Source organism: Leopardus geoffroyi, chromosome D3 (assembly GCF_018350155.1).
Source record: "Leopardus geoffroyi isolate Oge1 chromosome D3, O.geoffroyi_Oge1_pat1.0, whole genome shotgun sequence".
Classification (NCBI taxonomy): Eukaryota; Metazoa; Chordata; class Mammalia; order Carnivora; family Felidae; genus Leopardus; species Leopardus geoffroyi.
In genome coordinates this window covers 53,440,990-53,467,267 of record NC_059339.1, presented here as the reverse complement: position 1 = coordinate 53,467,267, position 26,278 = coordinate 53,440,990, and the positions used below count along the sequence as shown (strand labels likewise).

The following is a 26,278-nucleotide window of genomic DNA, read 5'->3' as shown; positions in this document are numbered from 1 at the left end:
CTTTCTTTCCATTCTTTGTAGATTTACTTGTTTTTCTTGCTTAATTGCATAGTTTATATCAAGCAAAATATTGAATAAAAGTGGTGATAGTGGATATCCTTTTTTTTTCCCCAGGAAGGCTTTGGAGATTTCATCATCAAAGGTATTTTCTGTAAGAGTTTTGTAGATACCTCTTTTCAGATAGACTGTATTATTTTTCCTTATTTGCTGAGAATTTTTAGATCAATAGGTATTTTCATATGAAGGGATATTAAATTTTACCAAATGCTTTTTGGCATCAATTGAAATTATTAAATGATTTCTCTCCTTTGTTTTGTTATTGTGGTAGGTTACAATGATTGGTTTTTCAAATGTTTAAATGAATTTTATATTCCCTGGAATAAAAGCATCTTGGTCATTATGTAACACGTATATCTGTATGAATTTAATTTATTAATATTTTATTTATAATATTTGTACCTATGTTTATGAGTAAACCTATAACTTGTTTTTGTAATTTACTGTTAAGTTTTGATATCAATGTTATGGTGGTTAGGTAAAATGAGTTGGGAAGTATTCCCTCGCCTATCTGGAAGAGTTTAGGATACTTTTTTTTTTTTTTTTTACATGTTTGATAGAATTTACTAATGACGCCCCTTGGGACTGCGGTTTGCTTTGTGAGAAGTTTTTTTTTTTTTTTAATTATAGATGCAATTTCTTTAATAGTATAGTATTATTCACCTATCCTATTTCTTTTGGTTTCCTTTTTGTGAGGGATTTGTCGACTTCATCTAAATATTCAAATGTATTGACATAAATAGTTCATTCTCTTATTATCCTTTTAATGTCTTTGGCATCTTTTTGTCTTCTTTTTCATGCCTGTCTTTGAAACTTCTACCTTTTTCCTGTTAAGCCTTGCAAAGGGTTTAATAAAAACTTCAAAGAAAAAGTATTTTGCCTTGTTGAATTATCTCAATTTGTTTTCTATTTCTTTGATTTCTGATCTTATCTGTATTATTTCCTTCTTCTTTTCTTTAGATTTAATTTGCTAATTTTCTCTTAGCTTCTTTAGTTGGTTGCATAAACAGTTAACTGATATCATTTATTTTTATTCATAAATATTTAAGTCTTAGATTTTCCTCTACGCACTACTTTCACTGAGTTCCATGACTTTAAATGATATGCTTTCATTAGCATTTAGTTCAGAATTTTTCTAATTTCATTCTGATTTCTTATTTAGCTAAGAGTTATTTAGAAGTATGAAATTTCCATGCATTTGTGGATTTACTAGTTACCTGTTATTTATTTCTAGCTTAATTTCTTTATAGTTAATTTCTCTATGATTGTAATCTTTGATATTTGATTAGTCTTGATTTATGACTTAGCATATGATTTATTTGAATAATTGTTCCATGTGTATTTGAAAATAATGTGTTTTCTACACTTGTTGAACTATATTTTATATAATGATTAGGTCAATTTTGTTAAGTGTGTTATTCAAATAACCTTATGGACTCTTTTCTGCTTGTTTATCAATTATTAAAAAGATTTGTCTGTTTTTGCCCCTAATCCTTTAAATATTAGCTTTGTATATTTTGAGATTATATTATTAGGCAAACAACTACATTTTTATTTTATTTTTAAATTGAATTTTATATTAAGAGCATTTAACATGAGATCTATCCTCTTAACCTATTTTTAAATGTGCAATATACAATTGATGACCATATGTGCAGATCTCTAGAGCGTATTCATCCTGCTTGACTGAAACGATATGCCCATTTATTTGTAACTTTCCATTTCCTCCTCCCTTCAGCCCGTGTCAACCACCACTTCACTCTTTGCTTCTATGAACATTTAGATATTTCTTGTAAGAGAGATCATGCAGTTTTTATCTTTCTGTGTTGGGCTTATTTCATTGACCAAAATGTCCTCAAGATTCATCCATGTTGTTGCAGATTGCAGAATTTTCTTCTTTTTAAGACTGAATTATATTCTGCTGCATGTATGTATATACCACATTTTCTTTATTCATTCATCAGTCAATGGACATTTAGTTTGTTTCTACATCTTGGCTATTATGAATAGTGCTGTGTGGGACATTAGTGTCCTAACGTTTCTTCAAGATTCCAATTTTAATTTTTTTGTACAATTTTTCAGAAGTGGAATTGTTGGATCATATTGTAATTGTTTTTAATTTTCTGAGGAACATCATACTGTCTTCCATAGTGGCTGCACCATTTTGCATTCCCACCAACAATGTACAGAGCTCCAACTTCTTCATATCCTTGCCAACAGTTATCTTTTATTTTTTTGATAATTGCCATCCCGACAAGTGTGAGATGTTATCTCATTTCGGTTTCGATTTGCATTTCCCTGATGATTTGTAACAGTCAGCATTTTTTTTCATATGCTTGTTGATCATTTATATATTTTTTTGAGAAATGTCTATCACGTCCTTGGCCCATTTTATTGGTTATTAGTTTCTTTGCTATTGAGTTGTAGGATATATTAGATATATGATTTGCAAATATGTTCTCCCATCTTGTATGTTGCCTTTTCATTCTATTGATTCCTTTGCTGTGGAATTTTGCAGCTGAAACCACCTGAAAATAATCTCAAAATGAATCTCCTTTTCCACCTGAAAGTCTAAGTGATATACCTTTGGAATAATCTCTCTTCCTGTTTTACATTTCTTTCTAATAACCCTCTCTTCCCTACTCTGCTTCACATATCTGGGGGAAAAATTACACAGGAGATATTAGTGAACTAAATTAGTGTCTTGATTGTCAAGTATAGTTCAGAACCATGGAGAGCAGCCCATATGGTTTCAACTTTTAGCAGTTAAGATATTATTATAGAAGGATTGTTTGCCTTGTTGTAAACCAATTGGGGCAGGACTATGAACACTTCCATAGCCCTTGATACATGCCACCAAATTGCTTTTGAAAAGCGAGACATTAATTTACAGAGCTGCCAAGTAAAACTTCTATGATCTCTCTCTTTATATCCTTCTTTCATTTATCTTACACGGGTGATGAAATGAGTGCCTACTGTGTACTTGCTCTCAAAAAACTCAAAATTTATATGTGAGAACAAATAAGAAAACAAATGATTATATTACAATGGGACAGTCTATATTAAGTTTTGCTATGAGACACGTAGAAGTACACGACATTGCTAAACTTGAAAGAGAATTCTATCTCACGAGAAGATGAAATTTGAGCAGAATGCATTTGTGGAGGAAGAGACTGGGGAGAGGACAATGGCCAGGTAAAAATATATCCTAACATGTTATGTTAGGGATTTGGGCTATGGAGAGTCACCGAAAATTTTTACAGAAGTGAATAACATATTTGGATATGCATTTTAGAGAGTTCACTCTAGAGAATGGCATTGAAGCTGAACAAGATTGGAGGCTGAAAGAGCAATTAATGGGCTATTGAAAAATTGAGGTGAGGTATAATAAAACAGTAAAGGCAGCAAACACCTGAGGATAGAAAGAAGTGGGACTAATTGGAGAGATGCATAAGAACAAAAAGATATGAGGAAAGATTTATTATAAATATAACAAAAAGCAAATATGTTTCTCCTAGAAAGGAAACTCTGTATATGGAAAACATTTTATTTTTGTTATATTTACGATAAACCTTTCCTCCTGTTTGGTTATTTTCGGATTATCCCTTTTTTTGTAAATAATAGTTTTAAATTTTGAAGTAGTAAAATTTACTTATTTCTCCTTTTGTAATTCCTCATATTCTTTTTTTTTTAAGTTTATTTATTTATCTTGAGAGAGACAGCACAGAGCCCAATGCAGAGCTCAAACTCATGAACCAGAAGATCATGACCTAAGCCAAAATCAAGAGTCAGATGCTTAATCAACTGAGCCAACCAGGCACCCCTGATTCCTCATATTATTAAATTTAGAATTGAATTTACAGATTAATTTGAGAAGAACTGCCATCCTTACAGTGTTGAGTCCATAAACAAAGTGTATCTATTTACTTAAGTATTATTTTAAATTTTTTAGTTTTTCAAAAAAATTATTTATTTTTCAATAAAGTTTTAAGGGTTTCTCCACAAAATAATTTCATGTTTAAAATTTACATGTAATAAATTTCATATTAAAAATAATAAAAATAATAAAATTTCAAAAAGCTAAAAAAAATTTACATGTATATCATACATATAAAAATACATTATATATATTCCAATCAGGTCAAATATTTAATTGTTGTTGAAGAATTATCTTTTTAAATGTCTATTTTCTGGGTATCTGTTGCTGATATGTAATAGCACAATTGGTTTTTTGATCTTTTATCTAGCAATTCTGTAGAACTCTCTGTTGTAAATAACTGTTCTATGACAGTAAAGTAAATTTTCTCCTTAAGTAATATCATCTGTCAAATAATGAGAGACTTACTTATTTTTCTTTCTGATCCATAGACCATATATTTCTTTCTTCCCATATTATGCAAACTAAGACCTTCAGTATTATGCTGCATGGGAGAACGATAGGGTTCATTCTTCACTAAAAAAGTCAATTCTTCAAGAAGACTTAGCAATACTAAACATTAATGCACCAAATTGAGAGCTTCAGATTATATGAAGCAAAAATTCATCGAACTGAAATGAGAAATAGGCCAATCTACAATTATAGACAGAGATTTCCATACTTCTCTCTCAATGAATAGATGTACATCAAAAAATCCACTGTAAGTCTAAAGATACAGAATGACATATCCTTCTATGAGGATAGATATACGGATATAAGAATAGATATAAGAATAGTGTTGTGGGTTCAACTGCATCTACGAAAGAGGTGTACTGAATTCCTAACCCCCATATGTATAAATACGACTTTATTTGAAAAAGGATTTTGTAGATGCAATCAAGTTAGATGAAAGTGGGACCTAAATCCAATCACTGGTGTCTTTATAAAGAGGGGGAAATTTGGAGATACAGAGACATAGGAAAGCAATCCAAGTGACAACAAAGTCAGAGATTAGATTTGCCACAAGCCAAGGAATGCCAAGGATTGTCAATATTCACCATAAGCTACAAGAGGGAAAAGGAAGAGGATTCTTCTTTAGAGTCTTCTAAGGGAGCAAGGCCCTGCTGACACCATGATTTTGGACTTCAGGATTCCAAAGCTGTGAGTAAATAATTTTCTGTTATTTTAAGCCACTCAGTTTGTGGCATTTTTTGCTACAGCAGCCCTAAGAATAAACAGATAATAGAGGTGCCTGGGTGGCTCAGTAGGTTAAGTGTCTGACTCTTGATTTCGGCTTAGGTCAGGATCTCATCATCATGAGATTGAGCCCCACGTGAGGCTCTGCACTGACAGTGCTAAGCCTGCTTGGGATTCTATCTCTCCCTCTCTCTCTGCCCCTCGCTCTTGAGTGCTCTCTCTCTCAAAATAAATAAATCAACATTAAAAAGAGAAAAAGATATTAATAAGATAAAAGATAAATATAATAGATAGATATAAGAGTACAAGGCAATTGAAGATCATGACCAATCAATGTTACCTAATTAACATTTAGAGAACAACCTTCCAACAAGAGCAGAATACATAATTTTTTTTCAAGTATGCACAGAACATTTACCAAGATAGACCATATTCTGAGCCTTAAACCAACTCTCACTAATTTAAAATTATTCAGTCATACAAAGTATGTTTGATCACAAAGGCATTAAATTATGAATCAATAATAGAAACATATCTGGAAAGTCCTCAATATTTGAAAAATAACTGAAATTTTCATTGATTGAGATAACCTTCCAATTCAGGAGTATAGATTTGAATGTGACATCTTTTTTTAAAAAAATTGTATTTTCCAATTAGGTTATTCTTGTTCATTTCTATTGATTTTTATGAATTTAGGACACTTTGTTGAATAATTTTTATTAATTCTCATGATTTTTTTTCTAAATTTGTCCGGGTTTTGTGAATATATAACAGCCTGTTTTTCCTTTTTCAATATTTATACCAGTTATTTTTATTTCATTTGTCCAAAATTTCAAAACAATATTAAACATCAATAGTAATTAACAGTGCCTTACGATTTATACCAGAATGCCCCTGATGTTTATCAACTTATCAAAGAGATCTGTGATCCTAAAAATTAAGAACCATTGTTTAGAATCATAAGTTCTTTAAAAAAATTTTTTTTTTAACGTGTACTTATTTTTGAGAGAGAGAGGCAGAGCATGGCGGGGGGGCGGGGGGGGGGCGGGAAGGGCAGAGAGAGAGGGAGACACAGAATCTGAAGGAGGCTCCAGGTTCCAGGTTCTGAGCTGTCAGCACAGAGCCCAACGCAGGGCTTGAACCCAAGAACCGCAAGATCATGACCTGAGCCAAAGTCAAACGCTTAATTGATTGAGCCACCCAGGCTCCCCTAGAATTCTAAGTTCTTAGCATTCGTACAATCCTTAATCTACAGATGATGATTCTTGAGATCACAAAGGTTAAGTGACTAGTGTTCCAAGGTCTTACAACTAGGCAGTGGAAAAACCATGACTAGAATTTCTTTCCATTTATGGTTTTGTTGTTACCAAACATTACAACACAAATTGTAATGCTTTTCCTCATCTCTGATCTTTTTTAATTGCAAATTATTGCAATTGCACTTTTTGAGTAACAAGTTTATTGAGATATAATTCACATACCATACAATTTCACCCACTTAAATTATACAATTCAGTGGCTTTTTAGCACATTCAGAGTTGGGCATCATCATCATAATTATTTTAGAATATTTTTATCACCCCAAAAGAAGCCTGGCAGCCCTTAGCCATAAGCTTCCAACTCTGCCACTCCTCCTCCTCACTCCCCCCAACCCTAACCTATTTTGTATCTCCATGAATGTATTCTGGATATTTCATATAAATGGAATTATATGTGGTCCTTTGTGACTGACTTCTTTCACTCAGCATGTTTTCAAGGTTCATCCATGTTGTAACATGTATCAGTAATATTAACAGTAATAATATTCTGTCGCATGGTATATACTTACTTATTCGTTCATTAGTTGATGAACATTTGGACTGTTTCCACTTTTGGGCTATCATGAATAATACCATTATGAAGGTTCACATACCACTTTTTGTGTGGACATACATTTTCATCTCTCCTAAGAGTAAAAGTGCTGAATCATATGGTAACTCTATGTTTTTTTGTTTTTTGTTTTTTTACTTTTTAAAAAAATGTTTATTTCTTTTTGAGAGAGAGAGAAAACACAAGCTGGAGAGGGGCAGAGGACCTGAAACGGGCTTGGTGCGAACAACAGAGAGCCCAATGTGGGGCTCAAACTTGTGAACTGCAAGATCATGACCCGAGCCAAAGTCTGACACCTAACCTACTGAGCCACCCAGGCATCCTGGCAACTCCATGTTTAATAGTTGAGAAACTCTGTTTAACAAGCTGTTTTCCAAACTGCTGCACCCCTTTAACCTTCCCACCAGCAGTAGAGGAAGGCTCAAATTTCTCCACATCCTTGTTTCATTTGTTATTCTTTGTTTTTTTGATTACAGCCATCCTAGTGGGTGTGATGTCGTATTTCATTATGGTTTTGATTTTCATTTCCGTGATGGTTAATGATGTTGAACATCTTTTTATGTGCTTATTGCCTATTTATTATCTTTCTTTGGAGAATCATCTATTTGTATCCTTTGCCCATTTTTTTTTTAACTTTGAGAATATTTAAATGTTTATTGACAGTTCAAGTTTCCTTTTCTGTTAAATGACTTTCTGTCATTAGTCCATTTTTCCATTGTATTGTTTCCCCTTTTCCTTATTAAACATAATTCCTTAGTGTAGATACATATCTTTTCACATCTGTAGCTTGTATTTCTGCTATCTTTGTGGTCTTTTGATGAAAAGAAGATCTTAAATTTATTTTATTTATTTTGGTTTTTTGTTAAAAAAATTTTTTTTAATGTTTATTTATTTCTGAGACAGAGAGAGACAGAGCATGAGTTGGGGGGAGGGGGCAGAGAGAGAGGGAGACACAGAATCCGAAGCAGGCTCCAGGCTCCGAGCTGTCAGCACAGAGCCTGATGTGGGGCTCAAACTCATAAACTGTGAAATCACGACCTGAGCCAAAGTCGGTCGCTCAACCAACTGAGCCACCCAGGCGCCCCTAGGAGATCTTAAATTTAATTATCAATATTTTCTGTCATGATATGCACTTTTGGAATCTTGTTTAAGAAATCTGTCCCTCCTCTGTGCGAAAGGGAGACAACATAATGCATTAACATATGGCATATTAAAATGGTCTCAAGAGGCAGATTACCTAAGTTCAAATCACAGTTCTTCTACTTAGTGGCTTTGAGACAATTTAATTAACTTCTTTTGCCTCAGTTTCCTCATTTATAAAATGAGATGATATTAACAGTACCTATTTGATAGGGTTCTTATGAGGAATAAATAAGTGGCATACGTAAAAGGCTTAAAACAATACCAGGCTTTTAATAGGCATCAAGTAAGTGTTTGCTATTGTTATTTGCATCTTTATTCTATCTAAACTGTTTTTTTTTAATCTTTTTTAACATTTATTCATTTTTGAGAGACAGAGTGTGAGTGGGGGAGGGGAAAGGAGCACAGAATCTCAAGCAGGCTCCAGGCTCTGAGCTGTCAGCACAGACCCTGACGTGGGGCTCGAACTCACGGACCACGAGGTTATGACCTGAGCTAAAGTCGGAAGCTTAACGGACTGAGCCACCCAGGTGCCCCTACCTAAACTGGCTTTTTTAATGAATTGGATTTTTGTTCCAAAGAGATAACTGATTATTAAAGCGCCATTTATTGAATACTCCATCCTTTCTATATTGCTTTGTTTCAAGTTGGTCTATCCTGCAGCTCTCTATTCTATTCCATTGGCCTATCTGTCTACAGCTGTCTTTTGATAACTGTATTATGACCTTGGTATGGCTGGCTTTCTGGTAGAGTAAATACCTTGGAATTTGTCTTCAAAATTATCTATTCTTAGACCTTTGTTCTTAAATGTTGATTTCTGAATTAGTTTGTCAAATTCCATAAAATCTCTGTGGGTATTTTGATGAAAATTGCATTGAACCTGTAGATTAATTTCAGTAGAATTGACATCTTTGTGGTGCCTCTGCTACTACCAGGGAGAGCAGAAGTTAAAGTTCTCCAAAAGCATATCTTCTCATGTAATTCACTTTCAGATAGGATTTTTGCAAGTATACGCCTAGCTGACCAAAGCCAAGTCAAATGATGATGCCTTAACTCTAAGAGCTGAAAATATGAGCTCTGCCTTCCACTTGTGAGAGAGCAACTGAAGAGAAGATGAACAGCCACATGAATATGATGAAGGTGCACTGGATATTTACTCCACTATATCATCTCCAACCAAGTACAGCTTTGTTTCTTCCTTTTGAAAGCCTATAAATTTTGCTTATTTTTCTTTTCCAGCTGCTTTTGTAGGAAGCTAGAAAAGTACTGAATAGCAACAGTGATAATGGACATCCTGTTTTATTCTGACTTTAAAGTAAATGCTTCTTATATTTCACCATTGGGCATAATATTATGGATTTTTGCTACATTTTTATCCAGTTTTGGGAAGTATTTATATATAACTTAAAAGCAAGCATTTAAATTATTATTATTTTTAATGTTTGTTTTTGAGAGAGAGAGTATGTGTAAGTGGGGGAGGGGCAGAGAGAGAGGGAGACACAGAATCCGAAGCAGCATCCAGGCTCTGAGCTGTCAACACGGAGCCTGATGTGGGGCTCGAACCCATGAACTGCAAGATCATGACCTGAGCCGAAGTTGGACACTTAATGAACTGAGCCAAACAGGTGCCCCTTACTATATTTTTTAAATTTTAGTGAGAGAGAGTACACAAGCAGGGGTGAGGGGCAGAGGGAGGGAGGCAGAGAGAGAGAGAGAGAGAGAGAGAGAGAGAGAGAATCCCAAGCAAGCTCCACGCTCAGTGTGGAGCCTGATTCAGGGCTTGATCCCATGATTCTGGGATCATGACCTGAGCCAAAATCAAGAATTAGATGGTCAACTGACTGAGCCACCCAGGTGCTCCTAAAACCAAGCATTAAAAAAAAATAAAATCAAGCATTGATACAATCTCTTATTTTAGAAGCATAAAGGATGAAAATATTTACAAAAGATTTTTACCTGCAGATTTAATTAGAGAAGATTTATATGGAGTGTAAATACCTGTAATAAGTATAAAATAGAATTATGAGCTTTGGAGTACAAAACTGTGGTTATGATTCATCCTTAAAATAATTAGAAAATGGATGTCATGTGTTTTAGAATGTTAATAAATAATCTTAAAACATCCAGTGCAGTAAATAAAATAGAAAATATGGGCCAACATGTGGGTTATATATTTAAGTCTTTTTCCCTCCTAGCATTTCAAAGCAACATAATGTAAAATCTTTGAGCTTAAGAAACTTTTCGTGTATGAATTTTCTGGTCATCCCCTGATCTCCAATGCTCTGATATACAGGTAAGTGTCTCCTATGTGAAAACTATGTATCCAGGAATTAGAATGGCTTTTACTGGGTTTTAAAAGCCAATACTCAATAGCACCATCTACTGTTTACACAATGAAATTTAATAATAGTGGAAAGAATAGATTCTCAGATCTTCACCTTCAGATGAATACAGCAAATCTTCTAGTCTCAACTTTCTAAGCTTACAGATAAAGAATGTGAGGCTCAGGAAAGATAAGTGACTTGTCAAAAGCCACAGATTTCTTGCTAAAACTATACGAAACTATGCAAATGAAAATTTCTATAGGTGCTTTCAAAGCAAGGAAACGTGGAAAAGCAATTTACCCTAGTGATCAAGTCTCTAGGTTAAACTGTGCTGGTCCTGTTCCACGCTCCATTGCTGACTATCTTTGGGCAAGTTAATTAACTGTTCTGTGTTTCAGTTTCTACATCTAAAAATTGGCGATGCAAATACTTCTAAGGGTTTGTTGACAAGCAAAAGTGGTAGAGGATGTAAAGCATGATGCCTGGTGGATAGTGACCAATAATGGTGATATTATTTCTATTCACAAGTGGTAGAACCGCTTTTTCACCCAGGCCTCTCTGACTCCAGTGTCTCTGTTCTTTAAACTTGACTTTACCAGCCATCAGAAGAGATCAGCAATACCATACACACCAAATAAAATAATCAATGAACGTTTGGTAGCACAGTATACCAAAATATAAGCCCATTGGCTTAGCAGAAGTTTTATGTCATTCTTTGATTTTGGGGAGAGAAGGAAGATAGTCCTCATATTTAATATTGGAAAAGAGGTTCTTTGTTGTTTGTGTTATTGTTACTATTTTGTCCAGCAAGTTTCCTCTTTTAGTGATAGACCCTATCCTCTTGACTTTGAGGTTGGGCACATGACCAAAGCCTGGCCAATCATAGCACCTCATTTTTCCTGGACACAGTGAATAGTCCCGAGGACATGAGATACAAAAAGCTCCGGTGTCCAGAGGAATCAGAGAAATGAGAGATGTGTGATATCTTGGACCCCATATAATACATTCAGTTACATACAAATACATTCTGCAGGGTATCTCATTAATAATAAATAATGAAATGTAGTGGACACCTTGACTTCCATCCCATATTCCCTCTCCTCTTCTTCATTTAGCAACAGAAGACTATGTTTTTCAGTCTCTTTTGGAGAGATACATGAGATTGTGAGACTCATTAAGGCCAGTAGTATGTGAGTGAGATTATTGAGTGCCATTAATACAATTTGAGCTTAAACTATTAATCATGTGCTTTTCCATTCTTTTGTCTACTCTTGTAGCCTGGAAAGCAGTGACTCAGCTTTAACCTTTAGATGAGAACACCTTAGAAGATCAGGATAGACGAAGAAAAAAATAGATTTTTACAGTGAATTACTCACCCACTCTGTGGATGTGGTGTTAGATTGTAAAGTCAGTGTATAAGACAAAAATCCATTGAGGTTCAGCCATAAAGAGGAATGAAGTACTGATAATATGCTATAACATGAATAAACCTTGAAAACACGCTAAGTGAAGGAAGCCAAACACAGAAAGTCACATCTTCTATGATTCCATTCATATGTAATGTTCAGAATAAGTAAATCTTATCGAGACAGAAAGTAGATTAGTGATTGCCAGGGGCTGGAGAAGGTATAGGGGTAGAGAGTGTCTGCTAATGTGTACCAAGCTTCTTTTTAGGGTGATGAAAATGTCCTGGAATTAGATAGTAGTAATGGTTGTACCACTTTGAATACACTAAAAGCCACAGAAATGTATACTTGAAAGGGGTGAATTTTATGGAATGTGAATATCTCAAAAAATTCACTTAGGCTAAAATATTTGAAAGTCCTTCTCAGGGGTGCGTGGGTGGCTCAGTTGCTTAAGTGTCTGACTCCTCATTTCAGCTCAGGTCATGATCTTGAGGTTCATGGGTTCAAGCCCTGTGTCAGGCTTTGGGCTGGTGTTGGCAAGCCTGCTTGGCTTGGGATTCTCTCTCTCTCCCTCTCTCTCTCTGCCCCTCCCCTAATCATTCTCTTTCTTAAAATAAGTAAATAAATAAATAAACTTTTTAAAAAAGTGAAAAAAATAAGAGTCCTCAGAGAGGTTAATACAAATAGTTTAATTTTAGTGTAAAAAATATGTTGCCTTTTTAATTACTTTGAGTACTAAATAAAGTTGTATGCTTGCATTGAGGCGCCCTGTTACCAAAAAAAAAAAAAAAAAAAATGTATAACTTGAGTCATACTCACTTTTATAGGATTCTCACATAAGGGATTGAGGTCCAAGGTATTCAAAAGGGGATGTGTACTCCTGGGGATACAAGAAGAATTTCCAAGAGATGCTCAGGCACAGTTTTAAGGAAATGAATTCCCAGATCCTCAACTTGCATGTTATGTGTTCTGAATTGATTTGTGGCTAAAATGTCATGTCATTAGGTCCTGTCGTCCTTTCCTACCTTCCATCAATTTACAGGAGAAAGGCATACCTCTTGCCTGTCATAAATTCTTACCAAGGTAAAAACCTCAGGGTGCCAAACAATCCGACAATTTGAGATACTGGTGTTGGGGAAGCTTCCTTTAAATTAAGGTACCATAAAAGCATGATAGAGCATTGTAGTTTTCCTTGCCTTGTATCTTTGGCTTATAATTCAGAAGGAATTCAAACAATTGAGTGACACTGTACTAGAATCCCTTTCATTCACCTCTACTTACGTAACCGAACAATCTCTAAAAAGGCAAGCTAAGAACGGAAGCCAGTTTAGGACTTCATTTGGTAAGGAATTACTGGCTTCCCGCAACTCCATCACTGTGAAGAAAACATCCAAGCATAGTGGAGAAACGAACGTGGCGGCAGACGACTCAGATGTTTGCAAGCACACCACTTCCCTACGACCAACAAACATACACTAGTGCCAGGAGTTTCCTCTTACACGCGTGTTAATTCCAGCACCCACAAGACCACACATTTCTGCTCACTGGTTGGGTCCACGTTTGTGGTCCATTTCTAAAAGCATGGCTGTATTTAAACGATACAAGGTCTGCTTAGGCCCGCGCCACGAGAAACGGGCACATATCGCACGGGCAGCACACTTTTCCTTGAGCAGGTGTCCCTTGCTGCCCTACGGGGAGCGTGGGAAACAGCGCGAACAGCCACATTATTTTGCCTACTGTTTCCAGGGAGAGGCTTTGGGGCTCCAAATAGGCCCGGCCCGCGTGGAAGGCGAGCGAGCTCCCGCACCACTGTGACAGCACGGATCTCGAACGCGGACCCACAGGCTCGGGACCTGCACCTCGCTCGGCTTTGCCAAAGGCTTGTGTGAGAACCAGGCCTAAAGTCGCGCGTCTCCTGTTTGGCTCCGCCCACCGCGCTTGTAGCCCCGCCTCACTCCGTAGGGGCCCACCCATCGCACCACTTCCGGCGCCAGCCTCCCAACCGGCCTCCGTCGCTCTTCACTTCCCTCTCCTCTGCTCTTTCCCCGCCCCATCGCCTCCTTTAATACCGTCACGTGAGGGGCGAGCGCGGGGCCTGCTGGGACGGGTACTGCCGGTGGGTCAGGGTTCGGCCTCAACATGGCGGTTCCGGTCGAGCAGTGACCAAGGTTTTACCGTCTGGAGGATTAACTGGCGACTGTCGGCGTCTCCACCCATCACGGTGGAATGCGAAGACGCCGGGGCGAGCCCTGAGGAGCTGCGGTGCAGGGGAGGGGTCCGTGGTGTGTGCCTGGGAGCCGAGGCAGCGGCGTCTGTTCCTTCTGTTGGTCTCAAGGCTTCAGTGTGGGGCCCCGCCCGGCCGGGCTAGGCCGGCGGGCGGCGGCAGTAGCTGCTGCAGCCGCAAGATCAGTCTCTGAGAGTGGGCCGGAGGGCGGGCGCCGCCGCTGCTTGTGCCGCGGCGATGGCCCAGTGTGTACAATCAGTGCAGGAGCTAATCCCGGACTCCTTCGTCCCCTGTGTCGCCGCGCTGTGCAGCGACGAAGCCGAGCGGCTCACTCGCCTCAATCACCTTAGCTTCGCGGAGTTGCTTAAGCCCTTCTCTCGCCTCACTTCGGAGGGTATGTGGTCTCCTCCCTTTTTCACTGTGCTTCCTCAAAGCCGGGTCGGGCAGGGAAGAAAAGGGCGATGTTTACATCTCGGAGCCGGTAGAGTGGCGTCCGCGGCTGGGGCCCCGGGGTGTCTCCACTGGCGGCTGGGGGAGGGGCCATGAGTGAGGTTGTCAAGACAGCGCGGTCCTAACGTCTAGTTTCTCTAGGCACTTTCCTTCTTCCCCGGACCAGCCGGGCTGCTGGGTAATTAGGGGGGGGGGGGGGGGAAGAGCCCCAGAGAAGGGCGTTGAGACGGTTTTCAACGACCATAGGGAGGGAATTAGGAAGTTGCAAGGCAGGTAAGGGTAGGAAGATGCTGCCTTAGACCACTGAAGTCTTAATGAAGAAGACGAATCATCTTCCCCTGGGTGTTAAACTGGACTTTCAAAGTTGTTTTGAGTAGTGTTCTTCTGGTAGTGAGGCCTAGCTCTGTCTCTTTTTAAGTTTATTTATTTTGAGAGTGAGAGAGCAGGGGAGGGGCAGAGAGAGAGAGAGAGAAAATCCCAAGGAGGCTCTGCACTGTCAGCACAGAGCCTACTGCTGGACTTGATCTCATGAACCTGAGCGGAAATCTAGAGTTGGATGCTCAAATGAACCACCCGGGTGCCCTCCTGGGGCCTATCTCTTTCTAAGCTTCTATTTAGTTATGTTTTTTCTTTGAAAATGTAAACACTTTCTTAGGCATATAGTATTTTATTTAACCTCTTGTGAAAAAAAATGTTATGAAAATAATAAAACTTGCAACAGCCTTTTGCCTGATGGATGAAGAAGTAAGGACAATTTGTAATTTGGATGGTTGGAATTAAATAGATTTATAGGAATGGAAAAGTCGTAAGATTCAGTTTTTCAGATAAAAGTTTAATCAACAGGAGAAATGTGTCTTTAATTGAAGAGCCGCCTGTTTTCATCACCTTTACATTCTTTATTAGTGAAAACTAAGCATAATAAAACTCCCGAGTATTTAAGCAATATATTTACCTTTGCAAATAGAACATAGCAAAGTATAAATAAAGTTCTTTCTTCTTAAGGTCCGAATAAAATGAAGGGTTCTATGATGAGGTTGTATCAAGCAAATGACTATGATGCTTATTTGGTTATGATGATTTCTTCACAGAAAGTGCTGTGCCATACATGTATGTATTTACGTGCCACAGGTGTGTATTCTTTGAGAGAATAGCTCCATAAGTTCACTTTATTATTTAAAGGAGAGTGGGAGCTGTCCAAAAAAACAAAGTTTGGGAACCTTTGGATTTTCTTCAGCTTGTACTTTAGCCATCAAGCTCAGCTCCTCCAATGTTCTACTAAATCAAGAACAATAAAGTGCCCTACATTCTGTTTTTGTTTTGTTTTTAAAATGTTTATTTATTTTGAAAGAGAGAGTAGGGGAGGGGCAGAGAGGAAGAGAGAGAGAGAGAGAGAATGAATATCCCAAGTAGACTCCATGCTGTGGGTGCAGAGTCCTGTGCGGGGCTTGAACTCACGAACCAAACTGTGATCATGACCTGAGTGGAAATCCGGTGTCTGATACTTAACTGACTGAGCCACCCAGGTGCCCTTAAAGTGCCCTACATTCTTAAGTTCTTAAAAAAAAGTGTGAGAGTCAGTTTGACTTTGATGTGTATGCTCTTTCCTGCTTTGTTGATGAGGAATAATAACGCTACTACTTGATACCTGCTTTATTTAGCTCTTCTCTTCTAGTTCTCGTTGAATCCTATAGTGTAGATAACTCTTCTCACCATTTTAAATTTGAGAACATTGAGTCATAAAGATGTTAACTTGTCTACAGTCCTGTATGTGGGAAAGATTTAAAAACAGGCAATGTGACTCAAAGTATTCTTAAGTCATCTTATCTCTTGGCAATAGGATTGTTATTCACACCAGAGAGCAGTGCTGTCCAGCAGAAATATGATGTGAGTTACATATATTATTTAAAATTATTTAGAAGTCACACTATAAAAAAAGTAAAAAGCAGGTGAAATTAGTTTTAGTATTGTATTTAACCCAATATTTCCAAAATGTTACTATTTCAACACGTAATCAGTATAAAACATCTTAGTATTTTATGTTCTTATGGCTAAGTCTTTGAACTTTGGTATGCATTTAGACATTTATAAGGTTTACATTTTAGTTTGGATTAGACATTTCAAGTGCCCAACCCAATAGCTTCATCTGGCTGGTGCTTCCTGTATTGAATAGTGCAGTGAATAGGGGCCCCACCTCAGGATTTTTCTGATTTCCTTCTGTAAACTGCAAAAGATTTAGGAAGAAACAAAATGAATTGGACTTTCATGGTTAGGTAGAGAGTTGGTGGAAAGGAAGAGTGCCAGCATTTCCCGTTGAGGATGGGGATGAGGTGAGAATGGCAAAAGCTAGAAGTTAAGATTGAGTGCTTCCTGAGCAGTGAGGAAACTGCCCCATCAGAGTACGGTATAGTAAGGGAAGATGATTCCTAGGTAAGGAAGGATCTTGAATTCTGGGAATGGGATTTTGGATTTCATATCTAATGGTAAAAATGTGTGGTAGTCATAGATTCTTGAGCAAGGGTATCAAGTTGGGGAGATTAGAATTGTATGGTTTATAATGATAAATAAGAGTTGATAAACATTTCAAAGTTTAAGGTGATTAGGACATTGGACTTTGGTGGTGGCATTAGAAATTTGGTGAAAAGGACATAATTTTCTGTAGTTTAATTTTTTGCTGATAAATAAATTTTGGGGTTCTTAGCCATCCAGAAAAGGCTACTGTTTTTTTTTGTTTTTTGTTTTTTGTCTCAAGTGTGGGGATTCCTCAAAGATAGCGTATCTTTAGGCAATGAGGCATGAGAATATAACTTCAGGCACATAGTTTAAGAACACAACTAACTAAAACAGCTAAAATTTCCTTAAAAGGAGAAAGGAGTGTTAAAAAAAATAATTGGACTCCATTCTGGCCTGTGGGTATATTATTATTTGAGGTCAAAACTTGCTTTGACTATTGAGATATAATGTAGAGTGCACTTTTTTTTCGATTTCAGTAGAAAAACCCATGGTTTAAAGCTATAGTGAATAGTGAGGGAGGGTTGATAAAACAAATTTGAATACCATGCATGTGTAGGGCCTTAAAAATAGAGTTTAAATAAAAATAATAAAAAAGAAGAGTTTAGACTTGATGTATTAGTCAGTGGAGAGCCATTCTAGATTTCTTGGATACATGTTTTAAAATCCAACAAGTATTTCTTTATATTAAGTAATGGTGAGTATATATATTTTTCTTATCGTTATGCTATATATATGAGACCTAAAAGAATATATATTCGTCATTTCAACACAAAGTTTGTAATCTTAATATTGCTTGAGAAATTTCTACTGGCCATCTATTTCAAAGAATAGTGGTGGTAGTTTTACTTAATCAGACTTCACTGTTCTTGCTGTCATAGTGATAGTTCTTCAGTAATTTTAAACAGTATTTCAACATATCATTTAGACATTTATAAGACTTAAGAAAATTTCACTTAAACATCAACTTTTGAAAGTACTTGACTGTCACTTTCAAAAAGTATTATTTTTAACTGGAGTAAATTTACTTAAGGGTTTAAAAAGAACAGAATGTAAATCTTCAGTGTAAATCTTGAATATTTTCTAAAGGACCTTTGAAGGAAACATATTGCCTCTAGTTTTCTTTAAAAGGAAATATTTCACTAATTTTAACTACCATGTTAGTGTGACTAGATAATTAACCTACAAGTTTTTCAAGTACCAAACTTTGGATGAATTCAAGTCAAGTTTCAAAATTTAAATTTTTTTTTAATGTTTTTATTTTATTTTTGAGAGACAGAGTGTGAGCAGGGGAGGGGCAGAGAGAGAGGGAGACACAGAATCCAAAGCAAGCTCCAGGCTCCACACTGTTAGCATAGAGCCTGATGCAGGGCTCGAACTCACAAACTGTGAGATCATGACCTGAGCCGAAGTCAGATGGCCTAACCAACTGCGCCACCCAGGCGCCCCTTAAAATTTAGATACATATGTTGTTTGTGTCATTTTTGTACAAGTTATGATTATTTTTCCAGCAATTCAGGTTTCCTGTATAAAGTCTCGTGTGCTAGGTAAAAACATAGAAGATATTATCATTTTTAAAAATATATTCCATAGGACACCCAATGTGTTATACATGCCCTGCAAATGAGTTTTATGATCAAATAAGTTTGCTTCAAATAGCATGTGTTTGGGAGAATTACAGTGTCACTGAGCACATTAAAGGCTCTGGGAAGACCTGGTATAAAGAGACTTTTTAAAAACTTAATCCTATGTTTCTCAAATTTATTTGAACATGAAATTGATTTTTCTGAAACAACTCTTAATTAGCTTGAGGAAACAGTAGTCTGTGGATCTGCACATACTGGGAAATGTTACTTCATGATACAGTATTCAAGAAATTATATTTATGAGACTACCTGGCTGGTTCAGTTGGAAAAGCATGCAAGTCTTCATCTCTGGGTCGTGAGTTTGAGCCCCATGTTGGGGGTAGAGGTTACTTATATAAAAAAACAAAAAAATTATATTTATATGGTAACTTGTAAAAGTAAGACAATGGTAGAGTTGAATTTCATTTTGAAATTGAGATGTCATGTGATTATGATGTCACCTTTTGTGATATACTCTTAATGAAGCCAAGCTTTAGAACTGTGAGTTTTTTCAGAGTATTTCTTTTAATCATTCTTAGCTCTTATCTTCCTCTTTATTAGGTTAGTTTTGGGATATTCCAGTGTTTTACTTCTCTGTTGTTGTATAACAAATTACTCCAAAATTAAGCACTTTAGGGGGGACAAAAGCATTTCTTGTCTCTCAGTTTGTCAGGAATCTGGGAGTAGCTCAGCTGGGTAGTTCTGTCCCAGGGTCTCTCTTGGATAGGGTCTCTCTTGAGGTTGCAGTGGTACTGTCAGCCTAGACCGTAGTCATCGGGGCTGGAGGATCTGCTTCCAAGCTCACTCATGTGGTTGTTGGCAAAGTCTCACTTCCTCACTAGATGTTTTCCTGAGATCTCTGTTGTGTGCCGTGGAGGCTTTTCCATAGGCTCCTTGAGTATCCCCATGACACGGCAGTTAGTTTCGCTAAGAGGGAGTGATGAAAATGCACCCAAGATAGACCCTGTACTCTTTCATAACCTTATTTCAGAAGTGATGTACTCTTGTTTTTGCTGTGTTCTGTTGGGCACATATAACAACCCTGGATGGGAAGGGATTACACAAGTGTGTGCATAACTCAAAATATAGGATTATTGGGGACTGTTTCAGAGGCTGGCTGTCACATCTGTTAACTCATTTCTGGATTTATTAGTAGGATTACCTAATAAATGATAAACTCATTCTGAATATGGGCAAAACTAGAATGTCTTTTTTTTTTTTTTTTTTAAAGTAACCTCTACCCCAAACGTGTGGCTTAAACTCATGACCTCTGAGACCAGGAGTCATGTGCTTTTCAGACTAAGCCAGTCAGGCGACCCTAGAATGTCTTTTTTTGTGTTGACACTTTTTTGTGTTGATACTAACAGGAATTAGCCAGTTTAAAATTTTGAGAGACACTTTTATGTTTTTTGACAATTAGAGACCAACTTTAGGGAGAATACTTGTACAGTATTTTGTAAAAGATATCAGAAATGCAGCATAGTATTTTCATGCTTTTCATTTTCTCTATTTCATAGTTAGACCAGCTGGGAAATTTAATTAGGGAAAAAGGCTTGTGTGTGTTTATTTAAATTAGAAAACAAACAATTATTGAAGAATTCAGAGAATTTCCTACTAAGCTTCCCACTACCCAGAACCAACTAATATTAATCTTATTACATTTACATTGTATTTCTTCCTTTTCTTTAAAAAGAAATCAAATATTATACAGTTGAGGTTCCCTTTCCTTTCTTCCTTTTTTAATCATAGCCAGTCATAATGGAACTTATATGTATACTTTCTTTTTTTTTAATTACAAATCTTTTTTTATTTTAATTTTTTTAATGTTTATTTTTGAGAGAGCTAGAGAGACAGAGCGTGAGCAGGGGAGGGGCAGAGAGAGAGGGAGACAGATTCCAAAGCAGGCTTCAGGCTTTGAGCTGTCAGCATAGAGCCTGATGCGGCTCTTGAACTCATGAACCGCAAGATCGTGACCTGAGCCAAAGTCGAGCGCTTAACTGACTGAGCCACCCAGGTGCCCCTGCATGTATACTTTCTATACATATATTTATTTTTATAATACAAGTGTACATATTTATGCCATATATAGTATTTTTAAAAGATTATTGTCTTATGTTTGTTAATTAAAACTTGAGAAGTCAACAGAGAGGACACATAGGAAATTTTAGGAAGACATTTGATGTAACTTTATTTTAAAATATGGGCTTCATATAGAGGCTCAGTCAGTGAAGTGTCTGAATCTTGATTTTGGCTCAGATCATGATCTCACGGTTGGTGGGTTTGACTCCCACGTCTGGCTCCATGCTAACAGTGCGGAACCTGCTTGGGATTCTCTGTCTCCCTGTCTCTGCCCTTTTCCTGCGCTCTCTCTCTCTCTCACACACACACTCTCAAAATAAATAAGTAAACTTAAAAAAAAAAAAGTTTGATGTAAAGATTCTCCTCTGAGGAAAAAAAGTGTTTTTTTTTTTAATGGGTAGGTATCCAAAGCCAGTTTTCCAGTTTGCCTCTTATTTGAAAATGATGATCCATGCTGTACTTGAATGTGTGTGATACCTGCTGCTTTCATTTTTTCTTAAGCACCTAACTATATAGTTATGTATATGTCAGGTTTGGTGCTCAGTGCTTTTCACTTAATTGTCTCATCTAACAATATCTCATCTAAATTCTTAAAGTAACCCTTTGAAGAAGGCATTAATTACATGTTATAGATGAGGAAATTGAAGCATAGAAAAGTTGAAAAGTTTTTAGGATAACATGTGGTGGGCTAGGATTTAAAGTAAAGTCTGACTTTAAAAGTTGAGTCCAGGGGCGCCTAGGTGGCCCAGTCGGTTAAGCGTCCGACTTCAGCTCAGGTCATGATCTCGCAGTTCATGAGTTCAAGCCCCGCGTCAGGCATCTGTGCTGATGGCTCAGAGCCTGGAGCCTGTTTCAGATTCTGTGTCTCCCTCTCTCTCTGACTCTCCCCCGTTCATACTCTGTCTCTCTCTGTCTCAAAAATAAATAAACGTTAAAAAAAAATTTTTTTTTTAAATAAAAATAAAAGTTGAGTCCTTAATATAATGGACTGCTTTTAATACTGTTATGGAAACTAATGATCTTCTTTGATTATATTTATGTGAAAAGAATACGTTCACATTTCCTGCTGTGCACTGTGGACACTGTCTTGTTACAGTCCCCTGCAAACCTATCCCCTGACCTAAAGTTCTGAAACACTGGTTATAAATCTGTCGCCTTGGCAAGGCCTATAGCAGGGTGGAGTCGGGGTTTTGGGGTGGGGGAAGGGATCTGGGCATTTTCTTTTTGTTTTTTTTTTTAAAGTAGACTTTCTTTTTAAAAATTTTTTTTTTTTCAACGTTTTTATTTTATTTTTGGGACAGAGAGAGACAGAGCATGAACGGGGGAGGGGCAGAGAGAGAGGGAGACACAGAATCGGAAACAGGCTCCAGGCTCTGAGCCATCAGCCCAGAGCCTGACGCGGGGCTCGAACTCATGGACCGCGAGATCGTGACCTGGCTGAAGTCGGACGCTTAACCGACTGCGCCACCCAGGCGCCCCAAGACTTTATTTTTTAGAGCAGACTTTCTTTTTTAGGTTCATAGTGAAGTTGAACAGAGAATACAGAGTTTTTGTATACCTTATGTTCCAGAACATAGCCTTACTACTATCAACATCTTGCTCCGGGGTGGGCACTGAGTTTTGTGATGGTAGAATAGGGCTGAGAATGCAGGCAGTATATACTAGGAGAAGCAGAGGAAACCCACATGCAGCACTTAATTCCCCTTTCTTCCCCTTTACTATTTTCAGCATTGATACTACAGATCTCACAGGTCACACTGCCTGGCAATTGCCCTTAGGGTGAGTGAGAATTAGGGATTTGATATAGATGGGGATTGGTTCCTGGCAACTCCAGAAAATAGGGGGAAGGAAAGGACCTACAAATAGCAAAGTTGTGAGTAGTAGCATTGAGGGAGAAGGTTAGACTCTACCTAGCCCTCTTGGTATATAAGTAAGTCAGTTGTGTTGTACTTCTGGAAGACTTCCACTTGGAATTCCTGGTTTTTGATTTGTGCATTCTTTTTGTAAACTATTAACCCAATTGTTTATTGTTGGATTGTTATTGTGTAGGATTAATTTCAAGTTTTTTTCCTTTTTTTTTTTTTTAAAGTTCATATGAGAGATCCCAATAATCAACTTCACATAATCAAAAATCTGAAGATAGCAGTAAGCAACATTATCACCCAGCCACCTCAACCCGGAGCCATTCGGAAGCTTTTGAATGATGTTGTTTCTGGCAGTCAGCCTGCGGAAGGATTAGTAGCTAATGTGATTACAGCAGGAGATTATGACCTCAACATCAGTGGTATGTAGTAAGTTTTATTACTACTATTTAAATGAAATTTTCTTTTGTTAGAAAAAGTAATTCTGTATCTTGGAAATCATTCAATATTTAAATGCCTACTGGGTGCTAGAGCCTGGGAATACAGTATTGTAAAAAACCAATCCTTGCTTTTACAGAGATTATAGTCAAGTAGGTAGCCAACTATGAATTGCATCATTTCATTTTATTTTTTTTATAATGAAAATGTTTTTATAGTTCTAATTGTAAAGTTAATAGAAGGCTCCATGAGGACAGGAACTTTGGCTCTTTATTTTCTTTCCAGTACTTAAAGTAATGCCTAAAACTTATGCATGATAAATCTTGAATGAAAGAACTAGCAGTAGATAAAAAGCAATATATTCTTTCGTGACATAAGTGATACTAAAATGAAAAGAATTAAGTTTATTTTACTTTTTATCCTGCTTGGTGTTAAGTTGAAGACATTTTTCTAATATATGAGTAAATATTTAATTTTTTGTAAGAGCTTATTTTTTAATTTTTTATTAAAAAGATTGTTTTTAATGTTTATTTTATTTTTGAGAGAGAGAGACAGAGCATGAGCGGGGAGGAGCAGAGAGAGAGGGAGACACAGAATCCGAAGCAGGCTCCAGGCTCTGAGCTGTCAGCAAAGAGCCCAACGCGGGGCTCGAACTCACAGACTGCAAGATCATGACCTGAGCCGAGGTTGGATGCATAACTGAGCCACCTAGGAGGCGCTCCCCCAATTGCCTTTTTAAAAAGCAAACTTGCTTAGAGTTCTTTGTATCTCTTCCGAGTCTTTTAAACTTCCAATAGCCTCTTGATAAGATTTCATGATTGACATTAATTTATCAGATAATCTGTTTATCAGGATCTCCTTCCTGAAGTTTTCTCTCTGCATTCTTAGTGAGGAATGATATCATCTGTCAGTGGGGGAGAAAATTTGGTTCTCAGTGGTGCAAAAATCCTAGATATTACAATGGTTTGTGACTCTCCAAAGGACCATGGTACATAAATAGGTGCACGGTACATGTATATATCTGTGAAGACTAATTAGAAATGTCTAAAAGGCTTATAGGGGAGATTACAAAATAAAAGTTGTGAAACACTGTTCTGCTGCACGTTGGACTAGTTACTTTTCAAGGTCTGTTCCACAACTGTCAGCCTGGGGATTTCCTTCCTTTCTCTTCTCTGTAGACTCTCAGTTTTATCTTTTTTGGTATATTTTCTTAATTTGGTGAAGGACATCTCCAGTAGCTCCCTGAGAAAGGTCACTTGGAAGGTAAAGTTTTTGAGCCAATTAATGTCTGAAAATGCTTTTAGCTTTTATATTTGATAGTTTGGCTATATATATTGTTAGAAATAATTTCCTTCAGATTTATTCCACTTTCAGTTTCTGGTATTGCTGTAAAGAAGCTGGATGACATTAGGATACCTATCCCCTCATTCCCTCCAGCCTTCAGAAGCTTTTAGAGCCTCTTTATCTCTGTTTTGAAGTTTCATTTTGGGCCTAATTTAACTTTTTTTTTTTCACTCGTATCAGCAGCCCCTTTTGGTAATTTGGGCATACATACTCTTTTATTAAAAAAAATTTTTTTTAATGATTTATTATTTTTGAGAGAGAGAGAGAGAGAGAGAGAAACAGAGTATGAGCAGGGGAGGGGTGGAGAGAGAGAGGGAGACACAGAATCTGAAGCAGGGTCCAGGCTCCGAGCTGTCAGCACGGCCCTATGTGGGCGGGGCTCAAACAAGCAGTGAGATCATGACCTGAGCCGAAGTTGGCCGCCCAACCGACTGAGCCACCCAGGTGCCCTGGGCATGCATACTCTTAAACTTGACAAATTTTTTTATACTGTTTCTTGGTTAATTTCTTCCTCATTGTTTTTCCCTGTTCTTTCTGGAACTACTTGTTAATTGGATGTAGAACTTCTCAGTTGCTCCTTTAGTGTTCTTTCCTTTTTTTATAAATATTGTTCATTTACAGCTCTGTGTCTTTTTGTTTTACTTTCTGGGTGATATCTTTATCTCTGACTTTATTTTCCTAACCTTCCGTTGAAATTTTAATGTTTATTGTGTGTGTATGTGGTTTGTTTTTTTTTTGAAACTTTGCCTTGCTCTCTTTGTTTTCCTATTTGTACTGGGCAGTTCTTGTGTCATGTTGTGGTATTTTAATTCAGGAAATTAATAAATTGTTGTTGGCTTCTTTTTAGTATTTAAGTTTTCTTTTATCCTGTGTTTTCCTCTCATTTGTATTATTTTTTTCAGTTTGTTTTGGTCACTTTTTCACATTGGAAACTTTTCTCACATATCTGCTGAGCCTGTGGCATTATTTTCTATTTCAAACTGAGAATTAAACGCCCTGCTGGGCATAATAAACTCTTGTTATCTAGTGGACTTCTGTACTGGGTGGTGAGGCTGTGAATAGGCTTTAGAGTTGCCCAATACTTATGGTTCTTTTATTTGGGGCCATTTCATTTCTCCAGAGAAAGATGCTCAAGTCTGATGTCTGACTATCTGTAAAATGGGGGGGGGGGGGAGGCTGTTTTATGTCTGGTTGTTTTTTAACAGTCTATTAAAGTAGTTTGGTAGATAGAGAACATCATTTCCCCATGTCTGTGAAGATTCCTTCCTATTTAACCAAATTTTCATTATCTTTTATTTTATTTTCTTGTCCTTGGTGCTGAGTGAAAATACATATTAATTTTATAGCTAGACTAATTTTGACTGATTTTGGGGGAAGATATAGGTTATTGGTTGGTTAGAAAGAAAATGGGTTATAACATTGGCTAGAATTGTCATTTATTCTCCAATTTTTGTCACTTTTCATATAGATTATGGTATTTCTAAGAAAACTTTTTCTCTCATATAGCAATGAACATGAAATTGTTACATTGATAGCCCTCCTAAACAATATATGGGTTGTTCTCATAAGGTATTTGTTGGAATTAAAATTTTATATATTTATATATGGCACCAGGTTAGATACTACTATTTGGCCAAGATTGAATGGTTTTTTTCCCCTTTACCTTCCAGTTGGTTAATGTAGTATTATAATATGAACAAAGTATATTAGGTTTTTCAGTGATTGAGGTGAAAGGTTTGGTAGTCGGCATAAATAGCTAGGAATAGAATGTCCTTTAGTAAAACTGTGATTTATATAATCTTTTTAAACCTTGTGAAATGACCTGTCTAATGACTTAAT

General features: G+C 37.0%; 2 protein-coding genes across 6 annotated transcripts in view; one reads left to right on the top strand and one right to left on the bottom strand.

Moving 5' to 3' along the window:
- Window positions 1-14,090, bottom strand: part of RNF125 (ring finger protein 125) — a 93,311-nt gene extending 79,221 nt beyond the window's left edge. Inside the window, exons 1-2 of the mRNA XM_045458554.1 lie at window positions 13,979-14,090; window positions 12,729-12,789 (exon numbers count right to left, since the gene is read on the bottom strand). The gene's annotated coding sequence lies outside the window, so the exon portion shown is untranslated. The remainder of the gene's footprint in view (window positions 1-12,728; window positions 12,790-13,978) is intronic.
- Window positions 14,091-14,370: 280 nt separating this feature from the next.
- TRAPPC8 (trafficking protein particle complex subunit 8) overlaps window positions 14,371-26,278 on the top strand; it is an 82,795-nt gene continuing 70,887 nt past the window's right edge. For all 5 annotated transcript variants that reach the window (XM_045458553.1, XM_045458550.1, XM_045458552.1 and 2 more), the window contains exons 1-2: window positions 14,371-14,527; window positions 22,885-23,079. In XM_045458553.1, coding sequence (XP_045314509.1) covers window positions 14,371-14,527; window positions 22,885-23,079 — 352 coding nt within the window. The remainder of the gene's footprint in view (window positions 14,528-22,884; window positions 23,080-26,278) is intronic.